The sequence below is a fragment of the Canis aureus genome, chromosome 17, assembly GCF_053574225.1.
Source record: "Canis aureus isolate CA01 chromosome 17, VMU_Caureus_v.1.0, whole genome shotgun sequence".
NCBI lineage: Eukaryota > Metazoa > Chordata > Mammalia > Carnivora > Canidae > Canis > Canis aureus.
This window is the reverse complement of record NC_135627.1, coordinates 15,603,474-15,626,612: the sequence shown is the minus strand read 5'-3', so window position 1 is coordinate 15,626,612 and position 23,139 is coordinate 15,603,474. Positions and strand designations below refer to the sequence as shown.

Genomic DNA, 23,139 nt, shown 5'->3' with positions numbered 1-23,139 from the left:
CAGGACATGTTCCTAGATCCTTTCATCCAAGGACATGAAAGTACTTTATAGACACACCCAGCATTTCTGCTAACTAATCTCGACTGGCCCATTTCAGAGATGGGTACAACCAAAATACAAAACTTAGGAATTTCAACTCATTATTTTCTAAAGTCATGAATCTAGTAGCCACAGGGAAGCTTTAAATACAGAGATTGAATGTGCTAAAAATTTCCTTCCATTTTGCCTGAACAGGGAGATCTTTGAAAAAAAAATTAATGGACACAATATTGAAGGGGATTAAGAGGTGAGAGATGGGGGGCGGGTAACAGATGATAAATGGATGTAATGTGCTGAACACTCCGTAAGATGTATAAATATGAAATCACTGCATTATATATCCTAATCTAATGTAATATTGTAGGCAGTCATGCTTCAACTAAAAAAAAAGGAAAAAGAAAAAAGAAACGCATAGAAATATTAGAGATAGGAAAGCTATTAAAGATTTTTTAATTGTGGTAAAAATACACAAAACTCAAAATTTACTATCTTAAATCATTTTTAAGTGAGTTCATGTGTAGGTATCGCCACCATCCAGCTCCAGAACACTTTTTATTATTCCAATCTGAAACTCTGTACCCATTACACACTAGCTATCCAACCCCCCCTTCTAGCCACTCACTGGTGACAATCATTCTACTTCCTATCTCAATGAAACTGAATACTTGGGTAACTCATACTAGTGGAATCATACACTAATTGTCCTTTTGTGAGTGGCTTACTTCACCTAACAATGTCCACAAGATTCCTCTATGCTGGAGCTCATGTCACAATTTTCTTCCCTGTTAAGGCTAAATAACAGAACATTGTGCAAACAGACCACACTTTGTTTACCCATTCATCTACCTAAGGACATTCTGGCTCTTGAGAATAGTATTGTGAGTATCTATTAGCATTTCTGCTTTCAATTATGTTGGGTATACATCCAGAACTGCAAATAGGATATAATTCTATAATGATCATTCTTCTGTGATTCTATTTTTGTTTGCGAAGACTCCATTCTGTTTTCCTCCGTGGCTGCATTTTACACTCCCTCAAGCTGTGAAAAGGGGTTCAGATTTTTCCACAATCTTACCAGCATTTGGGTGTTTTTTGTTGTTTGCCTTGCTTTGGATTTTGAAAGTAATCTCTACACCCAGTGTGGGACTCAAACTCACGACTCAAGAGCCACATGTTCAACTGAACCAGCTAGGTACCCCGGAGTTTTCTGGTTTTATTGAGAGTAGTGACTCTAAGTGGGGGTGAGGGGGTTATCTCTTTGTGGTTGTGAAAGAAGTTATCTTGATTTTGATGATGAAATCACTTAAAATAATTTCAATTATTCCAGAGGCCAGTGTTAGGCACCCACAGCTATACTCAAGCTTAAGATACAACTCCACACTTCCTTTCCATTTGGGTGCCATATTCTTTTTTTTTTTTTTTTTTTTTTTTTTTTATGATAGGCACACAGTGAGAGAGAGAGAGGCAGAGACACAGGTAGAGGGAGAAGCAGGCTCCATGCACCGGGAGCCTGACGTGGGATTCGATCCCGGATCTCCAGGATCGCGCCCTGGGCCAAAGGCAGGCGCTAAACCACTGCGCCACCCAGGGATCCCTGGGTGCCATATTCTACATGCATTCTAATAAATAGGCATCTATGAGCTCTTCATATCGACATGTCAGGAAACACATTTACATGTCTTTTTTGTGTCTTACTCCCTATGTTCCCTATGTGTTTTTTTTTAAAAATTTTAAGATTTTATTTATTTATTCATGAGAGAGGCAGAGACACAGGCAGAGGGAGAAGCAGGCTCCATGCAGGGAGCCCGACGTGGGACTCGATCCCGGGTCTCCAGGATCATGCCCTGAGCTTAAGGCGGCGCTAAACTGCTGAGCCACCCAGGCTGCCCTCCCTATGTTTTTCATCTCAAAACTCTGTGTGTGTGTGAGAGAGAGTTTCTCAGCTTTCCTTCATAGGCAGATAATTGGAGAGTATAACAAAACTCCAAATTAAAAGAAAAAACAAAAGACAACAAAAGAAAAATCAGCAACGCCTGGAGCTGAGTATGTGTGAGTGCCAAATAAGAGGGCAGAATGGAAGACCAGACCCCAAGGCTGCAGACCTCAGACCAGTGGGCACAGGGTCTATGCTAACCCTTGGCTATAAAACTGGAGGACACTATTTGTTTAATAAGTACTTCCTGTATTTTTACTGAGACTCAATGAGTGAGCCACAAGGAATGACAGGAGCTTATACTGTGCATAATACAATCTCTAGAATGCTTCCTGAAAACTACACTTCGGTAAAGAAGCAGAATAAGAAAAATGAAGGAGAGCCTCCTCCCATCAGAGCAGGCAGGTATTGGCGCTACAAGAAACACCCCGCATGCACTAACCCTGCCATCAGAAGGGTCCTGGGAGATGGAATTATGTGCTGTCTTATGAGGGAGAGAAACCTCAGGTCCAGAGAGATGGCACTCCTTATCTTGAGTTCTTCTCACTATGCTCTACTGCCACCTGGTCACAATCATTTACTAATGGCTAGATTCTAAGTCTCTCCAAAATGAGAGAGGCCACATAATGACCTGACCCAAAACACTAATGCTCAAAGCCCATCCATTTCATGGAAAGCCCTCCCTAGAGACAATTACATTTGAAGAGTTAGTTTTATTTCCTACAGCAAAATTCTACCACTAAAACATATAAAACCCATGTTTCGCTAAAACCCTCTCAAATGCTAAATAAAACATTTATCATTTTATTTTCAGAATTATGTGATTATCAGTGGATAAAACTGCAGTACCAGGGAAGACTGAGTCCAGAAATTTCTCTGGGTAAGTTTTGAAATCTCTCTCTCTCTCTCTCTCTCTCTCTCTCTCTGTCACACACACACACACACACACACACACACACACACACACACAAAGACCTGGTATCTGATGAAAATATTTGCTGCTAAAAATATACCCTACTGGGGTGAAAGGATGAACCCCTCATTTTTCTTTTAAAAAACCAAGTAAAATTAGAATGAAGCTTATGTTCCCCTATCAAAAGAACATGTGAGAATGCCCTGACTTACATACCTGGGGTATGATGGACATTTTCTTCCTTAAATCGTGAAGTCCAATTTCTGTTGTCAAGATCCTGTCGATCCAAATTTTACCTTCTGGTTCTGACAATCTAAAAAGGGCCGCGATGAGGGAACTCTTTCCAGCCCCTGTTCTTCCCACAATGCCAACCTGTAAAGAGATCCAGGAGGGATTAAGAGTAACAATATGCAAAATACCTAGGAGAAACACACTGGTTGGTGAAGACACATTAATTCTTTTTTTTTTTTTTTTAAGATTTTATTTATTTATTCATCGAGAGACACACAGCGAGAGGCAGAGACATAGGCAGAGGGAAAAGCAGACTCCCTAAGGGTAGCCCAAAGTGGGACTCCTTCCTGTGACCGCAGGATCACGACCTGAGCCAAAAGCAGATGCTCAACCACTGTGCCACCCAGGCATCCCCATTAAGGAAATTCTATATTGAATGTGTCTAAAAAGAGTTTCTGAACTTTGCCACTATTGACATTTTAGGCTAGACAATTCTTTGTTGTAGAGAGCTGCCCTGTACATTCATTGTAAAATGTTTATCACTATCCCACCCTCTGCCTACCAGATACCAGAAGCACCCCCCAAACTGTAGCAACCAGAAATGTCAGACAGTGACAAATTCCTTGAGAGTCCCTTGAGGGGGGATTGAGGCAGGAAGAGGGGTCACCATCCTCGGGTGAGATCCAATGGTCTATAGAAAAGTAAAAAATTATACAATCAGCCCAGTGGCAATGAAAACCCAGCAATCTCCTCAGCCACTGATAAGTCACTTTTTAAATTAAGTTTATTCCTTCTGTTTGGGTATTTAAACTTTGTGGATTTCTTAGATAATAGTATAGAGATAAACAAGTCAGAAGCGTTAGCGTTATACATAAACAAGTAATCATTTTCTCACAATTCTACCACAGGAGAGGGATTATTCTTTGGTAGAACAAGCACATCATTTCTGGCTATTAAATACCTGGTCACATTCTATCTCGAAAGGAAATATCCTAAAATTTTATTTTATTTTTTTTAAAAGATTTTATTTACTTATGAGAGACACATTGAGACAGGCAGAGACACAGAGGGAGAAGCAGGTTCCTCGCAAAGAGCCCAATGTGGGACTAGATCCCTGGACCTGGGATCAGATCCTGAGGTGAATGCAGACGCTCAACAGCTGAGCCACCCAGGTGTCCCTTAAAATTTTTAAATGTTAAGTCTCAGTGTCTTAAAAAAGAGTAGCCAGTAGCTGAAATACCCTTAATGAGATCGTCATCAACAACAACAAAAACACAAATATTATTTGCTATTTATATGGGGCCTTTCATCTCCGCAGTTCAAAAGGCATTTTACAAAGTAATTAATATGCACAATTACCCCCTTGGGAAAGATACACGTCCAGTATCAGTCTGTTTATTAGAACCAGAGTAGAGAGAAATTAAATGCACAAACAATAGGATCAAAGCATCAATATAAAGCAGGAAAAATGCTAGTCAGGAATGAAACTGTACTGTACAAAATAGGTTTTTAGCTACATGCATTTAAACCTGTATACAGAAACTGCTCCCCCCAACCCCCGCCCCGTGTGCCCTTCTGCTTAAAGACCAAAGAGCTTGCCCAACACCCAACTACAAATTCGCTGGTGGGAGCTGCCCAAGATATGATATCACCTCATCTAGTTATCCGGAACCAAAGAAGGGCTTAAGACATGTTTTCAACCATTTGTAAATTCATTCAGAAAATTTTTCAACAGCATTCAACAAAAGAGAACTTTCTGAGCACTGATTCTATGCTCAGAACTTGACAGATTATCTCATTTGAACACTTCCAAAGTTTTAAAGCTTACCCTGTATAATTATTGACAGCATTTTTAAAAAGAGCCTAATTTTATCAATGTAAGGAAAAGTGGCTTTGGCTAATTTTATAATCTTTTTTTTTTTTTTTTTTTTTAGAGATTTTATTTATTCATCAGAGAGAGAAAGAGAGAGAGTAAGAGCAATCACATACAAGAAGGCAGAGCAGTAGGTAGAGGGAGAGGGAGAAGCAGGCTCCCCAGGACCTGGGATCATGACCTGAGCCGAAGGCAGACACTTACCAGACTGAGCCACCCAGGCACCCCTAATTTTATAATCTTTACAGCCATTTTATACCTTATGGTAAACTCTAATTTATACTTCACAGATGGTCATGTTCTCAACATGGGTAGGTCCTATCACATACATATACATGACTCATGTGTTTCTCTGTGTATCTTGAGGTGCGCTCAAATGTAAATTAACAATATGACGATACAGGCAAGACTTGTGTCTCTGCGAATGTGTGGATGTTTCTGTGCTATCACCCCAACTGCAACTGATTCATGTGGTTTCTGACAACCACATCAATACGTTAGATAGTTATATCTGGATCTCTCTTCAGAGATCAACCTCAACACAATTAACACCTACTTTTCCACTCAGAAGAGCTGCCTTTTCCAACTTCTCCATTGTCATCGCCTGACTTTTTTCCCTAGGCTCATGGGCTCAACATGTTCACCTCAAGTCCAGCCTTTTCTGCAGGCCGGCATGGCACCAAACCCTAAAGATTCTTCCTCCACAATGTTTGCGGACTCAGTCTGAGTCACCTGAGTGCAAGGCTACATGATCTTTTAAAACACAAAACCAACTTTCCTTAATCATAATCAGTGCAAATCAATCTAAAAAGTCAATAAATACTAGTCATAACCTCAGCATCATGATTTAAAACAATCCTTCAGAGGATATGTTTTCTTTCTGGATTATGTATATGTGTATGTTCTTAAAAATACAAGCTTAAAGAAAATGAGATTAATATGAACCTATTGTAGTAAACAGTTTTCACTTAACAGTTCAAGATAATATTTTAAGGGCCAGATGGTATTAGAGTATAGGTGATCACTTATTTAACAAACCCCCATTTGTGGATATTTAGGGTGATTCCAATATTCTATTATAAAAAACTGAGTTAAATATCCTTGAAGCTAAAACTTCGCAAACTCCTCTAATTACTCAAAATAAATTCTTAGATGTAGAATTGCTGAGAAACAGGTATAAACATTTTCAAAGGAGGCTGTTAAGTACTGCCAAACTACCCCTCAGAAATAGGATACCAATTTTGACTCCCAACTGTTTCCCTGAACAACCTGGGCATTAGCACTTTTATTATTTTTTTTAATATTTATGTATTTATTTTTTGAAGAGCAAGAGCAATCAAGAATGAGCACTGGGGGAAAAAAAAAAGAATGAGCACTGGGGGAGAAGGGGTAGACAAAGAGAGAATCATAAGCAGGCTCCACACTCAGCAAAGATCCTCCATCTTAGAACCCTGAGATAATGACCTGACCCAAAACCAAAAGTTGGACGCTTAGCCAACTGAGCCACACAATCACCCCTATAACTTTGTTTTCCTAACATCAGTTTGATTCCAAACATTGGATTCACTTTCCCCATTACATCTTGCTAGGAGTACACAATAGCTACTGGCTTCCTACTTCCCACTTCTTCCCACCATAGTCCCGAGTGCTGACTTCTCAGACTGATCATCTGTAGGATAGCTCTGTTACTTTCAGACTGTCCCAGGAAGCCCCACCTAAGAAAATGTCCCAACTGACTCTCCATCCTTTACTGCTGGAAGTTAGCTTCCCTAGGATAACAAGGAAGTGGTAGGATTACAGAAGCAAGCATGAGCTACATATCTGGTCATTCACTTCCCCAAATGCTCTGTGGGTGCCTGATCCTTCATTCACTGGATCAAAGCATTGTGTCTTTACCGATGCTGATCCTACCACCAGGAATGCTCTTCCCAAGCATTTCCACGTGCTGAGATCCTACACTCATTGCACCATGTCTATCTCAAATGCCAAATTCCTTGTATATGATCGTCTTGTTCCCACACGTGGGCTTCTCCCACCAAGTAGAGGTACATTCATCATCATTTTCTAAACTTTCGTAAAAATTGTGACCACCTGCTAGCTTTTCAGTAGCCAATTTTATACAACTTTCCTTGTTCTTCTGGACTGCAGGATCTGTAAGAGGTTCACCTTTCTTTTATATTTATTACATGTGGTGTCCTGTGTCAAACAGGCATTCTGTACAGAATTGAGACTTTAAGTGATGATGGACAAATTTATGGAAAATTGACTGCCATGCTGTTGAGGTATAAGCTGCGTAGAGAACAGACATGGCAAACGGATACTATAATCATAAATAAAAATGCAAAAAAAAATACAAATGCAAATGGCAGACAACAACTTCTCCAGTGGAAGTGGTTATGGCCATGTCACACCCCAAAATAGTGTCATCTACTATTGTTGGAGCATCTGCTTGGCACCAGTGATGGTCCTGGGGGTCACATCTTGTTGAAACTGTACAACTCTCGAGGACCTATTACTTTCTTCTGTCAAAAGATCAGAGGGAGGCTTAGTAAGACAAATTAGCCTGCTTGAATTAACAGAGCCAGCAAGGGGCAGGTTGGTACTCAAAGCCATGTCTACTCGCCCCTTGTACATTCTGCCAATGGCCTCCTTATGCGTGAATTACCGGGAGCCTTATTACGTCCCTCTGGCTGGCTAGAAGAAAGTGGGGACAGGTGTGGTGGCTATCAAGGAACTGGCCTATTCTACAAATGCTACTGCCTGACATTTAAAGCAGGATGTGAAAAAATAAGAAAGAAGAGGAAAAAAAAGAAGAGAAAAGCAAGCAAGCAAGCAAGCATGATGTGGATTTGGGGGAGAATAACGAGATAGGTAGAACAAAAGAGCCAACATCTCTGAGCAAAAAGGATACCCATGTTCCGGTGGGTGCATAGAGACAGAGTGAAGAGAGAACCTGAAGCTAACAGAGCCACAAGGAAACAGGCCACACAGACCTACTGCCCTGCTTGGGGCAGTGAGACTCATTGATCATCCCCTAAAGTGCTAAAAGGGCCTCAAATTTATTGCTGTGCTTGGCATTTTCAGATTCCACACCCCAGCAGGGTCCAGTCTGCTACAATACCAAAAGCCCCTGTGAGAAGGGTGGTGGTGGTGGTGGTGATGCATATAGCAGAAGGAACACTCTATCAGTGATATAGACAGTGCATAAACTGGAGTCATATAGAATGAAATTAGACTATTAAATTAATAACTTGCAAAATACAGAAGTAAATCTATAGGGTGGTGACAGAGAAATTTTGAGTGTCATGGTCAGTCATAAGGGTTGGGATCACTCATGAGCCCAATTTTAAATTATCAGAGGATATATCTTAGAAATCATGAGTGACAGTCATCCAAAACTGCCTATGTGACAGAGAGGATTTTATCAGGGTGGGTGGGGGGCATGTTCAAAGGCAATACAGACACAAGAGGACAGGGTGGGCTTAAGAGTCAGCATTTCTGAGAAGCTCACAGTCTGGGCAGTGAGGAATAAAGAAGTCAGCAGGGGAAGTGAGAGAAAGGAGAGGGGTTTCTGAGAAGATATTATGTAAAAAAGTAGAAAATGTAGGAAACTAATACTTTTGCACATTATACCAAGGTCTAGTACACATCTGTAAAAATGTATTATCCAAGTAATAGCTCTGAGCAAGGAAAAAAAAAAAAACAAACAAACCAAAATCAATCTACCTCTAGACCTGGAAAATGCTTTAAAATGGCCCAGTACTCTCTAAAATGATCAAATCAACCACAAAATCATCTAAATGAAAAATGCAGCTAGTGTTTAGAATCTAACTAGGAAGACTAGTTTATCTTTATCTCATTTTAGTTTTTTATTTTGTTCTTATTAATTCTTCCATGAATTAGAAACCTGCTTAGAACCTATTACACTTTCCTGCTCCTAGAACTTTGAGGAATCAGGACAGCAGAGGAAAAAGAAGGAAGAGAATGAAGGACCGCTTCTGCTGTGTTGGTGCATTCCCCCATCAGGAGTCTGGGACAGTCTACCAGGATCATATGCAAACCCAAAGGATGGGGGCAGAGGTGTCTGCAAATAACAGGCAGGGGGTGGGTGCAGAGGAGATAAAACCTGGGATCGACACAAGCAGTCAAGTCACTGCATGATTCCAGAGCCTGGATATAATCGCTAGTTACTAAACAGAGCAGAAGGGGACATTGTCAGTTGACGAAGACACAAATTCCAAGTTACTGTTGTTATTCTAACTATCTCCAAATTCATTTCTCTGCTAACACTGTGGAATTGCAGATAATCCTATGTTTTCAGGGGATTTAAGATCAAATATTACAAACCTGCTACATTTCTAAATTGTACTACACAGTTTCATAATTCACAGCATACAGCCTCACGGGAAATTTAAGATGTGCACAAATTAAGAGCATGATGTCTAGAATGTGCGGTCAGATGGATACATGGTCTGCAAGTAAACAAACATCCCGGACAGTGCTGTTGGGGACAGAACCTCATCAGGAGTTACGATTAACAACCTCTCGACGGGTGTGCCCTCACCTTCTTCCAATAACTACACTAGGGGCCGAAAATGGTATCAGTAGCATTTGTCACGTGACTTACAAAGTGACTCCCTGGCTTTCATCTGGGAATCGCGTTGAACAATTATTCCTTTGTGTCACAAGGGAATACTCATTAAATTATGGCTACAATCCCCAAAAGGGGTTGGTGTTAGAGAAGGAAGGAATAGGTCATAAAGTATTTGACACACTTCAGTAACGGGCTGTTTACAAGAGCTGCCTGGGATGCACGTATGTTTTTGCGACTGATTTGCTCACGTCCGGGTATCACTCATTCACTATTCCGGCCCACAGGCCCTCAGCACCCATGACGTACTCTGAAGAATGCCATTTTCAGGGGAACATAGATGAAAACGAGCAGCCCCAGGGTACTGTGAGATACAGAACCCCAATTACAAAGCACGCTGCAAGTGCTACTTCTTTTTAAATTTTAACTTTTAATTTTCTAATAGTGGTAAAAAATGCATATAACCTAAAAGTGACCAATCTATCCATTTCGTAGTTGTATAATTTAATGGTATTATGTACACTCACACTGTTGTGCACTCAGTCTCCAGAATTCTCCTTGCCTTGGAAGACTCAAAACTCTGGCTCCACTAAACCCTAAATCCTCATTCACCTCACCTCCTGGCACCTGGCAATCATCATTTTACTATTTGTCTCTATTTACCCAAGGAGGTCAGAAATCTCATGTAAATGGAATCATACAGTATTTGTCCTGTTTTGTCCTCAAGCTTATTTCATTTCCCATAATGTCCTTCAGCAGTTTTTTCCATGTGTCAGAATTTGCTTCCCTCTGGGTAATGTTCCACTGTATGGGCGTATACATTTACCCAGTCATAAACTGATGAACAACTTGGGTTGCTTCCACCTCTGGCATTCATAACGCTACTAGGAACATAGGCATACTACAAATGCTGTCTTAAGAAAATATGTAAGATGCTATGGAAGAATTAATCTCCCAGAGGCAGATGAAGAGTGGACTAAAAAATGCAGACTTTCACCAGCCAGATAACAGAAGGGATGGGCCTCTTGAGGCAGAGGGGCTGTGTGGCCATGATGGGAACGGGACAGGGAGGAGAGGATATTTTGGAAGAAGCTACCCAATACCCACATACGGGTTTGTGTGAGGGCGCCTGGGTGGATCAGTTGGTTAAGCATCAGCCTTGGGCTCAGGTCATGATTTCAGGGTTCTGGGTTTCAGCCCAGAGTCGGGCTATATGCATCTCTGCCTCAGCCGCTGCCCATGCTCCCTTTCTCACTTTCTCTCTCTCAAATAATTAAAAAAAAAATCATTAAGAAATCGAGGTTAAAGAGGTAAGCAGGGAAAGAACTTCCTACTACAGTCTTAACTGTCCTGGTTTCACGACCCTGGTCTGGGTTGAGGGACCCAAGCTGGTGGATTTAGACAGTGGCAAGTCCAGGTCATAAACCTCTCAGTGGTCTCCTCCATGTGTCATCCCCTGACCCCTTGGGTTTCCTTTCATCAATTTTGACCGAGTCTCTGGGCTCCTCACTGTCTCCTGAGCCCTGACTGGGTCAGAGATTCCACGCTCTTCTCTGGTGGCTGAGAGGTGGCCATGCTGCTACAGAGTTGGTTGACTTGGGACCTTGCTATGGTTCTGCTAGCAGCACACACAGACCAGAAGCTATCAAGATGCCCCAGAAAGATCAGATCTGTATTTCAAAACAAAACAGTCTATGGGAGAGAGGACAGGGGAATATGCTTTATAGGAGGGCAAATCTATGGAAAGGGATGGTGACAGAAGGCTGTAAATAGAGGATTCCATGGGGAAGAAAACAAGGATTTGAGAAATACACAGAAATAAGAATAGTTAGGAACTAGATATCACAACGTTAGTGATGAGGAGCTAGGGCTGACTTCTAATTCTCAGGCATGAATAATTAGTGTCCTGGGTCAGCTGACCAACCACAAGGGAGCTTACAACACGGGGAAAGTAATGTTGGCATCGCTACTGCATGGTCAGTTTCCAAGGAAGACTAATGAACAAGATCACCTGATCTCATTTATATCCACACAAGGTACCCCCTGACCCATTCACCAAAAAGCCAACAAGCAGATGCAGTGTTAAATCTTTTGCCGAAATTTTGAGGCAGCAAAATGCTTTGAACAAACCTTTTCCCTTGATTTAATGAGTGCGGTCAGGTGCTTCAACACCAGAGGTCCATCTAAACTATATGTGAAGTTCACATTATCAAAGACAATCGTGCCTTCCTGGGGCCAGGTGGGTGGAGGTCGTTTCTGGTATTCCCAGGGGGCTTCTTTCTCAAGGTCTGTATATTCCATCACTCGTTCCACTGAAATCATCTGAAAGACATAGGACATATCATGGATTAGGAATGGAGGCTCTCACAGGTGTAAAGAGATGATCAATGAAATGTTCTTACTAGCTGGGTAATGACATGTCAGGTCTCAATATTCCCAAAGGACAGGAGAAGTATGATGAGGACTTAAGGATTTGCGACTCTGTTTGCAGTCCTAGAACATTTTCCCTTATACCTACTTCTGTCAGCATTACATTCAAACTAAAAGAATTACCATTAGAAATTTTTAGAGAATGAGAGATTTTCTATTTATATTTTTTCCCACTTTTCACACCTAAAAAGAAAAAGAAGGGTTTTGTCAAAGAAAGGAATGCTTGTGGCCAACAATCCAGAATACAGAAGCGTTAACCATTTTAAGGGAGATGAACTGGATAAATAATCCAATCTCATTTATTTTATTGTTTTCTCCTAAAGATTTATTTATTTATTCATGAGAAAGAGGCAGAGACACAGGCAGAGGAAGAAGCAGGCCTTCTGCAAGGAGCCTAATGTGGGACTCGATCCCAGATGCTGGGATCACGCCCTGAGCCAAAGGCAGATGCTCAACCACTGAGCCACTCAGGCATTTCTCCAATCTCATTTTAGTGATTAGTCACTTTCTACTCTATTAGAAGAGCATGCCGGGAAGATTTTTTTTCCCCACTGTTTTTAAGAGAAGGTCCAAATACTCCCAAGAAGAGATGATTTACATACTAGCTAAGGTCTCCTAAACAACCACCCCAATACCTTTGACTAACCCATTTCAAGAGGGAACTTTTCTACCAGAAAGGAGTGTCATCAGCAAATTCAGCTGCTCTGACACATTAAAGAAGACATGCTAACTTGCCAGGGGAGGGGAAGGGGCACAAGGGGAGACATCTATTAAACAAACAACCTCAAAAACACTGAATTCTTCTTTTATCAGGAATGAGGAATTACCCATTAAGACACAAAAATAAACAGGCCTCTAAGAAATTAGCTTCTATCCTCTCCAGGATTTCAGAACGTCCCTCCTACAGAGAGAGACATTTATTACATTTGAAGACACTGTGTGGTGAATATAAAACCTGCTGACATAGCACACAGAAGACTGAGAAAAAGATGTATCTATTTTATTTTACGTTAACCTTAAACAGATGGAAGAAGATCTAAAAAACTTGGTTAGCTGCGAAGTAAAAATAACAGTTTTAATATTTTACATAAGAAGTGCTTTTATGCCATTTAACAGCAGGGAGACTTGAAAAGGCTCAGAACGTTAAGATAAACATTACCATATTCTCCACTTCGGCACTTTGCCTGACGGACCACTGGAACATCCCCATGAGCGTGAGGGCGTAGGACAGTGCCAGGCCAACTTGCCCGGCATCTACAGCTAACATAGGAAGAAGGAAAATATGGTTAGTCCCATTCTTAACCCCGAGCACAGGTCCTTTTCTCACTTTACATAATATTTAAATACTTTGGATATAATGATAGCAACAATTACACCCTTATTATCTGATGATTGAGACCATAATATAATAGAAAAATCACTATCAATTCAGAAGGACTATTAAATGAGCTTAGTAATCCCAACAGGATTGACACACACCTGACAGTATTACACAGGTTAGAAAAAATGTCATCGAGACTCCCAGCATTATGGTTCCAAGAACCCCATTGCCTAATTTCACTTTCCATGGCCAAAGCAACCATGGCTGTAAACCACTAAAAAAAAGGCAATGAGTTCTAAGAGCCACTGCTTTTGAATCTAATCTACTATAGTCACTGTTCCATTATTAAATATTGTGATTCAGTGTTGTTACAAAGGAAAAGGTAGGGAGTGTGAATTCATGCCACACACACCAACACCTGCTCATGTGGTACTCACCTGGCAAGACAGCATTCTTTCCACCTGTCTATCTTTCTCAACCAGTGTACCAGGCAGGTATTACCAAGAGATCTGAGTGGCCCTAAAGTTAAAACCTAAAGCCCTAAACTGGACAAAAAGCTTAACAGAAAACTCATTTCTCTCCTCACAACTACGAGATGCTACACCAGGAATATACAGAAAGTTAGCTGCTACATGGGCATGATGCTTGATTTATTCAGAGATAATAGGAACTCTTGGGATTCAAGTCACTGCTCTTCATAGACCACACTGCAGAATCAAACCCAACCTGACACCCAATAAATGCTTTAATGCAATACATTAGAACATAAGAGTATATGGCATTAAACAAGGTGGCAAGATTTTAATTTAATAACTGTAAACGCAGCTATAAATTGTAATCATACCACAAATAGTTATTCACATCTGTACTTACTTTTTGCCAGAATCAGAGACCCAAAGGCAACAACAATGACAAACATGGCACAGATGGCATCCAGACGCACAGCGAACCATCGGGACGTAGTCAGAAACAAGAACCATGCCTCTGGATTTGTGAAACATGATGAGAAAAATGAAAAACTCAGAAAACCATGTTAACTACTTTGCATGGTGGGCAGCATTTTGCTTAATTGAGCTACAGGAGATTTCTACACAATATGGACAGGAAGGTTGCATACCTAAGGAACCTGAAGGTTCCAAAAAGCTAAGTTTGGACACAAGACAATATATGGTATGAGTAGGAACTGGCACAGTGGCTTTGTGGGAAGCATGCATTGAAAAATTCAACCCAGAAGTTATAGATAGAAATAGGATAATTTAAAAACATGGGAAAATGCACTCATTAGTTCATTTCTTACAGTGCCAGACCTCAACATGAAGCTTGTCCTCACATGTGGTTTACTGTTCCAAGTTCTCTAATAACATAAAGCACAGGTCCCACTTTCTTTCCAGCACCTTCCATACTTACTACAGGGCCCTACAAACAGTGTTTATTCTGTAGGATCCAGTATCTCAAAGATCACCTTTCTAAAAGTATCAACATGTAGCTTTCAAAATGCCATCTTATCTTCAAAATATGATAAAGATGGAATAGATGGGAAAGGATTTTATAAACTTAGCAGAAACTGCAATTTCTACATAGCAAAAAAAAACCTTACTGAAAGAATAATACATATCAAAGGAGTAGCGGATCTGATCCTCAGGAAACTGACTTCCTCAGCAATTTCTGTCACCTTGCATGCCATGCAAAAAAGAATTGGCAAATGACAGCCCGTGCGCCAAGAATGGCCCACCACCTGTTTCATAAGTAAAGTTTTATTTGAATACAGACTTGGCCATTTGCAGATGTACTATCTTTGCCTGTGTTCCTTTTATAACAGCAACACGAAAGAGCTGTGATAGATAATACGGTACACAAAGCCTAAAACATTTTCAAAAAAAAGTCCACTGACCCATGCCCAAAAAGAACAGAGAGCTCCCGGGCCTTGTTAATGGAAGGACCAGGCAAGCCATGGGGCGGTGGGGATACTGTGACTGGGGAATGGCAAATAGCAAGCACACAGGAGACTGTGAGAGCAGCCATGGCCTAGGGGAGGGGATGCTAAGGAAGGGTATAGGGCTGGGCTAGGGGGAGATGGAGAGAGAGAGATACTGACCAGCAGGGCCAACAGAGGGAGCGTATTGCATTCTTTGAAACCATTTCTAGAAACATACCGACCTGAATGCAAATCCTGATGTGCATCGAACAGTTCCTGAAACCTTTCTTCTGCTTTATATGCCCGGATGGTCCAAAGCCCCTGGAGAGAGGACGATAAATGGGAGAATACCGGACTCCGGCCTGGAGAAGCAGAAACAGAATGTCTGTGAGGCTGAATGTGGGGAAACCAGCTGCTTGCCATGCTCTGCAGCTACATATGGCCCAGAACACAGAATAGCCAGAGCTCTGTGACAGGCTGCCTGGGGAGCAAGGAAGGATGATTCTCCTGGAAAGGAAAACACATGCCAACCCTCAACCTCCTGGTCACAACATGCTTCAGGTTAATGATTCGAAAATGGAAGTTTCTCTTGAACCTATCTTTGATCAAGTTCAAACCCTGGCTAGATTCCCCTCAGACAGAGCCTCCTTCCATAACTCTTCCCTCACGGCCCTCTGGGGAGGAAACTCTGTTTGGTATACTCATTTTTGAGTAGTAATGTTCTTGAACTTAACTCTGCAAAGAGTACTCACCACACTGAATTATGACTGGTTGTCCATCTCCACCTTCAACTATTGACTTAAGGGCTGGGATAAAGTCAGCATATCCCTCAATATATAACAGGTGAGTGACTAGTAAGGTAATTAGCCAGCCAACCATCTCCCCATGCCTGCTGTTGCGCCAAGAGTATCCAGGGATAGTGGATACCCTGGGTATTGCACTGCGCTTTTGTGCCCACAGGTCCTGTGCAGCCATGTCTCGGCTTTGGGGGGAGAAGCTGCCCTGCTAGACTAGGCACATGGTGTTTGGAGGTCACTGTGTGACACAAACGTCAACCACTCATCTAGAACCTGACCACCAGTTGCCATTCCGTTCTGAATAATTTCATGTCGGTTTGAGGCCTGATGTCCTATGACCAGCCATCTATTTCCCTGCCATCTCTTCTAGGAGCTGACGGACTGTAAGCACCAGGGTCTGGCTCCTGCATATCAGTAAAGAGGTGGGCTACAAGGTGCTGGGCATCACGCAGGGGGCCTTGACCAGCTGCTCTTGTAAGGGGCACAGCTGTGAGCCTGGGACCTGCTCTGGAACGAGGGACTATTTGTGCTTTATCAGCAGGTAACACTGAGTGACCATGTTGTTGCCTCTACATGTGCTAGAGAAGACATGTTAGTAAAAGCGCTCAGTGTACAGGGGAGGGCAGATCACTTATCTCATGAAAGGCTGCAGGTGTTTTATAAAATGATGGGAAAAAACAATTCAGGGAAAACCTCAAAATAACTTTGGAGCCTGACTCCTCAGCCTAGCATCCGAAGGCTGTGTGAGGCTGCAGTCCGTACTTTTGTGCGTGTGGATACTGCATTTGCGGAGGGGATGCTTGGTACAAATGTAGAGACACAGAACCTCCTTTAAGAGTTTAGAGCCCAAGGCTCTTCAAGCAGGGAAGAAGGCTTTCCCATGGAAGATGGGAAGCGCTGGGCTGTGGGCCTCTTTCCTGACTGGCCCATCTGACCAGGGACATGCCTATAATGCTGTTTTAAGGAAAAAACCTTCTTTTAACCTAGCCATGACCTAACATTTCCCCTTGTATCTACTTTAGACAAAGAGCCTTCAGTGACTTGGTGGCAGTTAGGATGGTCTAGTTGTACGTTTGTGCTCTAGCATCCGCACAATCCTCTCTGATTATACTGGGTAACCTTTAGCTTCAATGCATTCTAGCTTCCTTTAAATTTGTACTTTTAGGGAATGAGTTCGTGCTCCAAATAAGAAAGTCTAAAAGCTCTGAACAGGCCGGCCTTCTTGGCACTCCTCAGCACATGTCCAAATTGGCCCCAGAAAACATAGTCAATGTGGAAAAGGGGTGCTTACTCAGGAGAGTTCCAGGCCCATGACCCAATCAAAAAAGTACCACAAAGCCAGCTCCAGAAAGCACAGAGAACTGAATAAGAACCATGTTCTCAATTCTTGAGCAAAAGAAGGGACATGAAAAGTCTAACTACAAATAGCGTTTCTGAGAAGGAAGGAATATGTGGCTATTCACTCCAGTAGAGTCCTTGAATGAAATGCTTCAGTGTGGCCATCGTAACTGGCTTCCCTCATGAGATTAAGGTTGTGGTTGATCTCCTCCAGTAGGGTTTCGGGGTAGGGTTGACTTCAGAAATCAGGGATTGTCCCAGCCTTGAATACCAGGGAACTCAGAGAACGCATCACTGACTATACCTCCGACCCAAGAGTGACAGTAGGACAGCAGGAATCTGTACCTGGTAAAAACTATCTTGTTTCCTTTACACCCCACTTAGGATTGAACAGGATGCTAGGATAAGTAAACTGGAGTCTTTCAAAGAAAATTAACTGGCACAGAGGATAATGGAGTGCTAAGCCTCTGGTATATTATTCTCTTGCCCAATACAATGTCTTCTTCCTCAAAATGACAGCTGCCTATCCTGAAGTAGATGGCTACAGTACCCATGGCATTAGCCGGAAGTGACAATCAAATGCAACTGTACATTTCACAAGAATGACAGCTATGTGTCCCAAGGCCCTGAGGACTCTATGGGATTGCAAACCCTCCCCAAGAAAAAGAGGGCAGGGAACTGCCATTAGGACCTAGTCGACAGCCCCGCTATAGGTTAACATATATGTTAGGTGAGGCCTGCTGATAGTTATGTTCTTAATTCTTCAAGGGTCTAGCATCTTTCCAAGTGGCCAGAAGAACTTTAGAAACAGCAACTCAAATGATCCTCATGATGGCCTCAGAGGGCAAGGGCTATTATATATTAGAGGACAAAGTAGGCAGTGAGATGAGGATCACTGGCTAAAATGAAGTGAATTAACCCCAACTGATAGAACTGGGGGTCTGACCAAGCTCTTACTCCCAAGGCTGTGCTTTTCAATCACTGCCACAGTGTTTCAGAGGAGGAATAATCAGGTTAAATCAAGATGCCAATCTGTGACTAAATGCAGTTTTCTCCAGGCTTTGCAGTTTACATTTAGGAAACCCCAAAATCATACTTACTGCATATCCAGCAGCCGTATCCATTATTGGACCGGTTATCAATGACCTTTAGTTGAACAAAGTCCCTAGAAATCTGGCATGAGAACACCAGCTGACTTGAGCTTCTATGGTCTGCAACAGTTAGCACATGGTTAGCCATCCCATGCGATGAGCATTGCAGACATTACTAGTTGATCCGTTCCTTACACACAGAATGTGGATGCCTCATAGACCAGGCAGTGCCAAATGATGACAGCTAGCCTGAAATATGCAATCAAGCAGATCTGGGATTTATGGACTGCTCTATGACTGAACTGTGCTACTATACTCACTTTTGGAAAAAAGGGAAACCACTATCATCAACTGTACATTTGTCATTAAAGTGGATTAAAGGTCGGCCTGAGGTTTCAGAAGCATCTAGGCAGTATGAACTGAAAATCATCCTCAGAACTACGACAGTCCTTTCAAAGCACAAGGAGGAAGCAGATTTATGCCTTGTAACCACAGCAATCGGGGATTCCCACTTTCATCCTCTATTTTGCTGGTGGGTCCAGTAGTGGCCTCAAGAAATACTATCACTTACTGCTTAGAGAAAACAAGAGAATTGTTATTTACAGCACAGATTGATAAGCCAAATAGAGGACAACAGTTCTACTCAACCGGCTGCGAACATTTGGTTATCTGGGTGCATGGAGGAAAGAATATCGTATTTAATGTATTGTTGTAGCTTACTGGGATGCAGGAATATTCAACAATATTTCCAAATATTCTACAGTGGCCAGGCAAATGTTCTCAAAATCTCAAGATCAAGCCCTGGGAAAATCCTATGTTGTTTCCTGGAAAAACAGTCAGGAAGTCCCCTCCTCTCCATTTCCAAATGGATGGGAAGGGGCCCTTGTCCCAGGCAAAATCTCTTACTCGCGAGAGGTCACCTTAATAAACCAGATAATGCGTTTGCAACAAGATTGATGATGACAGATTCAATTTCATGAGAGACCTCCAGTACAATAGGTATGAAACCGTGGTGTCTACATTAGAGACTGACGAGAATGGGGATTCCTCCAAGTCCTGCCATGGTAACATCACATCAGCAGGATGGTCCACACATCTGCACTACACTGTGCTGCCACGCCAAGGAAACACACCTGAACAGGAAGTGGCTTAGCTGGTTCTCTGAGGACTAAAAAATTATCCTATAGCTTTTGTGAAATTGATACCCATTGTCCTTTATGCAAATATTTATGATAAATTCCTCTTAAAAACTTATTATTCAGGATGCCCGGGTGGTTCAGGGGTTGAGCGTTTTCCCTCACCTCAGGGCGTGATCTCAGGATCCAGGATCAACTCTTATATCCGGCTTCCTGTGGGGAGCTGACTTCTCCCTCTCTCTATGCCTCTGCCTCCCTCTCTGTGTCTCTCATGAATAAATAAATAAATTTAAAATAAATTAAAATAAAATAAATTTAAAAATATTATTCATCAGAACGGGTGGTGCAGTCTGTTAAGCATCCAACTCTTGATTTCAGCACAGGTCAAGATCTCGGGGTCATTAGATCAAGCCCTGTGTTGGGTTTCAAATTCAGTGAGGAGCTCTCGCTCGCTCGCTCGCTCTCTCCTCCTCCTCCTCCCTCCCCCAAACCGCACAAGCTAAAACAAAACAAAACTTATTTAAAAAGAAACACACATGTAATAACAAAAAAAAAAACAAAACAAAACAAAACAAAAACTCCTGTGTCCTGATGGATCTGTATTTTTCCACTTGGTAGACTGAAGAACAATGAGACACAACAGGTTTCTCTTCTAGGGTTGGTTTCCAGAAAGCTAAGATGGTATTAATTGGCAATAACGGGGCACTGGAGTGGATCAGTGGATTAAGCATCTGCACTCAGCTCAGGTCATGATCCTGGGATCTGGAATTGAGCCCCAAATCAGGAACCCTGCTTAGTGAGTGGGGAGCCTGCTACTCCCTCTGCCCCTCTCCCTACCACTCCTGCTTGCTCGCTCTCCCTCAAATAAATAAATAAAATGTTTTGTTTTTTTTTTTTCATTTACACTAACTATCCATAGCTAAGATTTCTGATACAAATATCTTCTTTTTTGATGATTAGGTCTTTATAACCTTTTTCTTAAAATATAGCAATCTGAGAATAATTAGCATGTTTTATTCATAATGAAATATGATGGTGCAGCAATGAGATAAGCTCTGAATTACCTCATCCTCTATGATTAACCATGTTTTCCCATTATTCCAAAATTAAAAGTTGAATAGAAAACACAATAAATGTTTACCAAACAGTACGCTCTCCAGTGTCCTCCTAAGGTAATTGTATTCAAGCTCCAATTATAGGAATAGCCTAAGCAGGGGCTGGGGACACGGGGACGGGACAACACGACTTCAAACATGGTGCCATGACTGGAAATACTAGTGATAATAAAGAGGAAAACTGAAATAACAGTGCTAATCTTTTCAGAACATTAAACAACCACAACTTTTTTTTGAGTATGTGATAGTAATATAGTCTTGGAATGTATCACTTTTGACATAGGACACAGTCTTCTCCTTTCCCTAATCTTTTCCTTTCTTCGCCATTTCTAGAACCTTCCATGGAAGAAATGTTCCATATTTTCCCTCTATATTAGTTTGAAATATTGAACATGAAATATTTCTTTAGAAACATTTATTGAGTGCCTGCTCTATGTTAGGAAGTCTGTCGTGAAAAAGAAATTGGCCCCCTCTCCACAGTGCTCACATTCCACTGGAGCTTTATTGCACAGATGGACATCCTTTGTCCTTTCTTGTGCTACCCTACAAGCTGCAAGTGTCAGGCCACCAGTTCCATTTGCCCTAAGGGCCCTACTGAATCACGTTGGCCATAATATGCCACTGATTATTTAACATTAACTTGGAGAAAATACCTGGAAGAAAGAGTTTATACCGTTTCAGTGGCCTCCTTAATTACACCATAAATGGAAGTGAGCCCACAAAGCCATCCCAACCTCAGAGCCTATGTACTCACTTGTAGACTCCAAGCGTTTGACATCCCTCGACGTTGCTAAGAAATATCGCCGAAGAATGAAGAAAATGATGGCAAGGGGAAGCAGAGGTATTGCGATCCAAGGAATCACTGCCACTGCCACTCCAACAACACCAAGAACTTGCAGAAATGTCTGAAATAGCACAAACATATACAGAGGCCTTCTTATGAAGAATTCCACTCAAACATAGACTTTAATGGGTTGTCTTGTTAGGATTCAACTCCTTTGTTCCAAAAAATTATGGGAATGGCAGGGAATGCATTGCCATCAAAGAAATAATAGAATTTTATAGGTGGCTCCAATTATATTTATTACATACTTGCAATGAGTCAAACACAATAAAAACTTTCTAGGGGCAGCCTGGGTGGTTTAGTGGTTTGTGCCGCCTTCAACCCAGGACATGATCCTGGAGTCCCGGGATCGAGTCCTACCTCGGGCTCCCTGCATGGAGCCTGATTCTCCCTCTGCCTGTGTGTCTGCCTCTCTTTCTCTGTCTCTCATGAATAAATAAAATCTTTTAAAAAAAAATTCTAGATATCCCTTCTATTGAAATGCTTAGTTGCCCTAGGAGAGACCAGTACAATCTTCCCTATTTAACGAATGAGGAAGTTTGAGACTCAGAACAGTAACTGATTCCCAAACTAACATGAGTCATCAGATATTATCAGAGAAATCAGCCAGTGGACATCACAGATGAGGAATCCAGAAGACTCAAGTAGATACTTAGGGTTAAAGAAGAAGTGGCTAATTACTAATTCATTAGAAAACTTTAAGGGTTTACCTTTTAAAGTGGTGATTCTTTTTTCTTGGTTTTCTATTTGCAATTAACATTTACTGAGTGCTCACGGTGTATAAGGCTACCCATTATATATTTCACATGTATTAACTCATTTAACCCTCAAAAGTCCTATGGAATACCAGTATTATCTCATTTTACAGATGGGGAATGAAGCCTAGAGGGAGGTAAAGCAACTTGATCAAGACTGCAAGGCAGAAATCTCAGAGCCCAGGGAGCCTGTCATTAGCCATCATGATAGGTTTCAGCTTGCCCTCAATATAACGTCCACTGTATATTGCTCAGGAAAATATTGACTTATTTGAGCCCCTTAATATGTCCTTAATTTCTCCTCTAAAAACCTTACTTAAGGAATTTCAAAGTTTATCAGCATGTCTAATATAAAGAATAAAGAACAGAAATACAATGCAACAAATGTTTGATATTTCTTAAAAACCTAATGAAAAGACTAGATAAGGACATATAATGCCTAAAAAAAATTTTTAAGTTTTATCATCTGGGCCAACACACACATGAAAAAATGCTGGACATTACTAATCATGAGGGAAATGCAAATCAAAATCCACAATGAGGCATCATCTTCTACCATTCAGAATGGCTAGTATCAAAACAGCATGAAACTACAAGTATTGGCGAGGATGTGGAGAAAAGGGAACTCCCATGTACCACTGGTGAGAATATAAACTGGTACAGCCATTGTGGAAAACAGAATGCAAGTTCTTCAAAATATTAAAAATAGAAACACCATGTAATCCAGCAACTTCACTAACTGGGTACTTACCCCCCAAAAAGGAAAACATTAACTTCAAAAAGATATATGCACCATTATTTTTACCACAGCCGTATT

At 41.5% G+C, this 23,139-nt stretch overlaps 1 protein-coding gene across 1 annotated transcript in view; it reads right to left on the bottom strand.

Moving 5' to 3' along the window:
- ABCC4 (ATP binding cassette subfamily C member 4 (PEL blood group)) overlaps window positions 1-23,139 on the bottom strand; it is a 246,477-nt gene that overhangs the window by 35,657 nt on the left and 187,681 nt on the right. The window contains exons 21-26 of the mRNA XM_077855182.1: window positions 21,478-21,628; window positions 15,489-15,608; window positions 14,205-14,315; window positions 13,170-13,270; window positions 11,711-11,902; window positions 3,102-3,257 (exon numbers count right to left, since the gene is read on the bottom strand). Coding sequence (XP_077711308.1) covers window positions 3,102-3,257; window positions 11,711-11,902; window positions 13,170-13,270; window positions 14,205-14,315; window positions 15,489-15,608; window positions 21,478-21,628 — 831 coding nt within the window. The remainder of the gene's footprint in view (window positions 1-3,101; window positions 3,258-11,710; window positions 11,903-13,169; window positions 13,271-14,204; window positions 14,316-15,488; window positions 15,609-21,477; window positions 21,629-23,139) is intronic.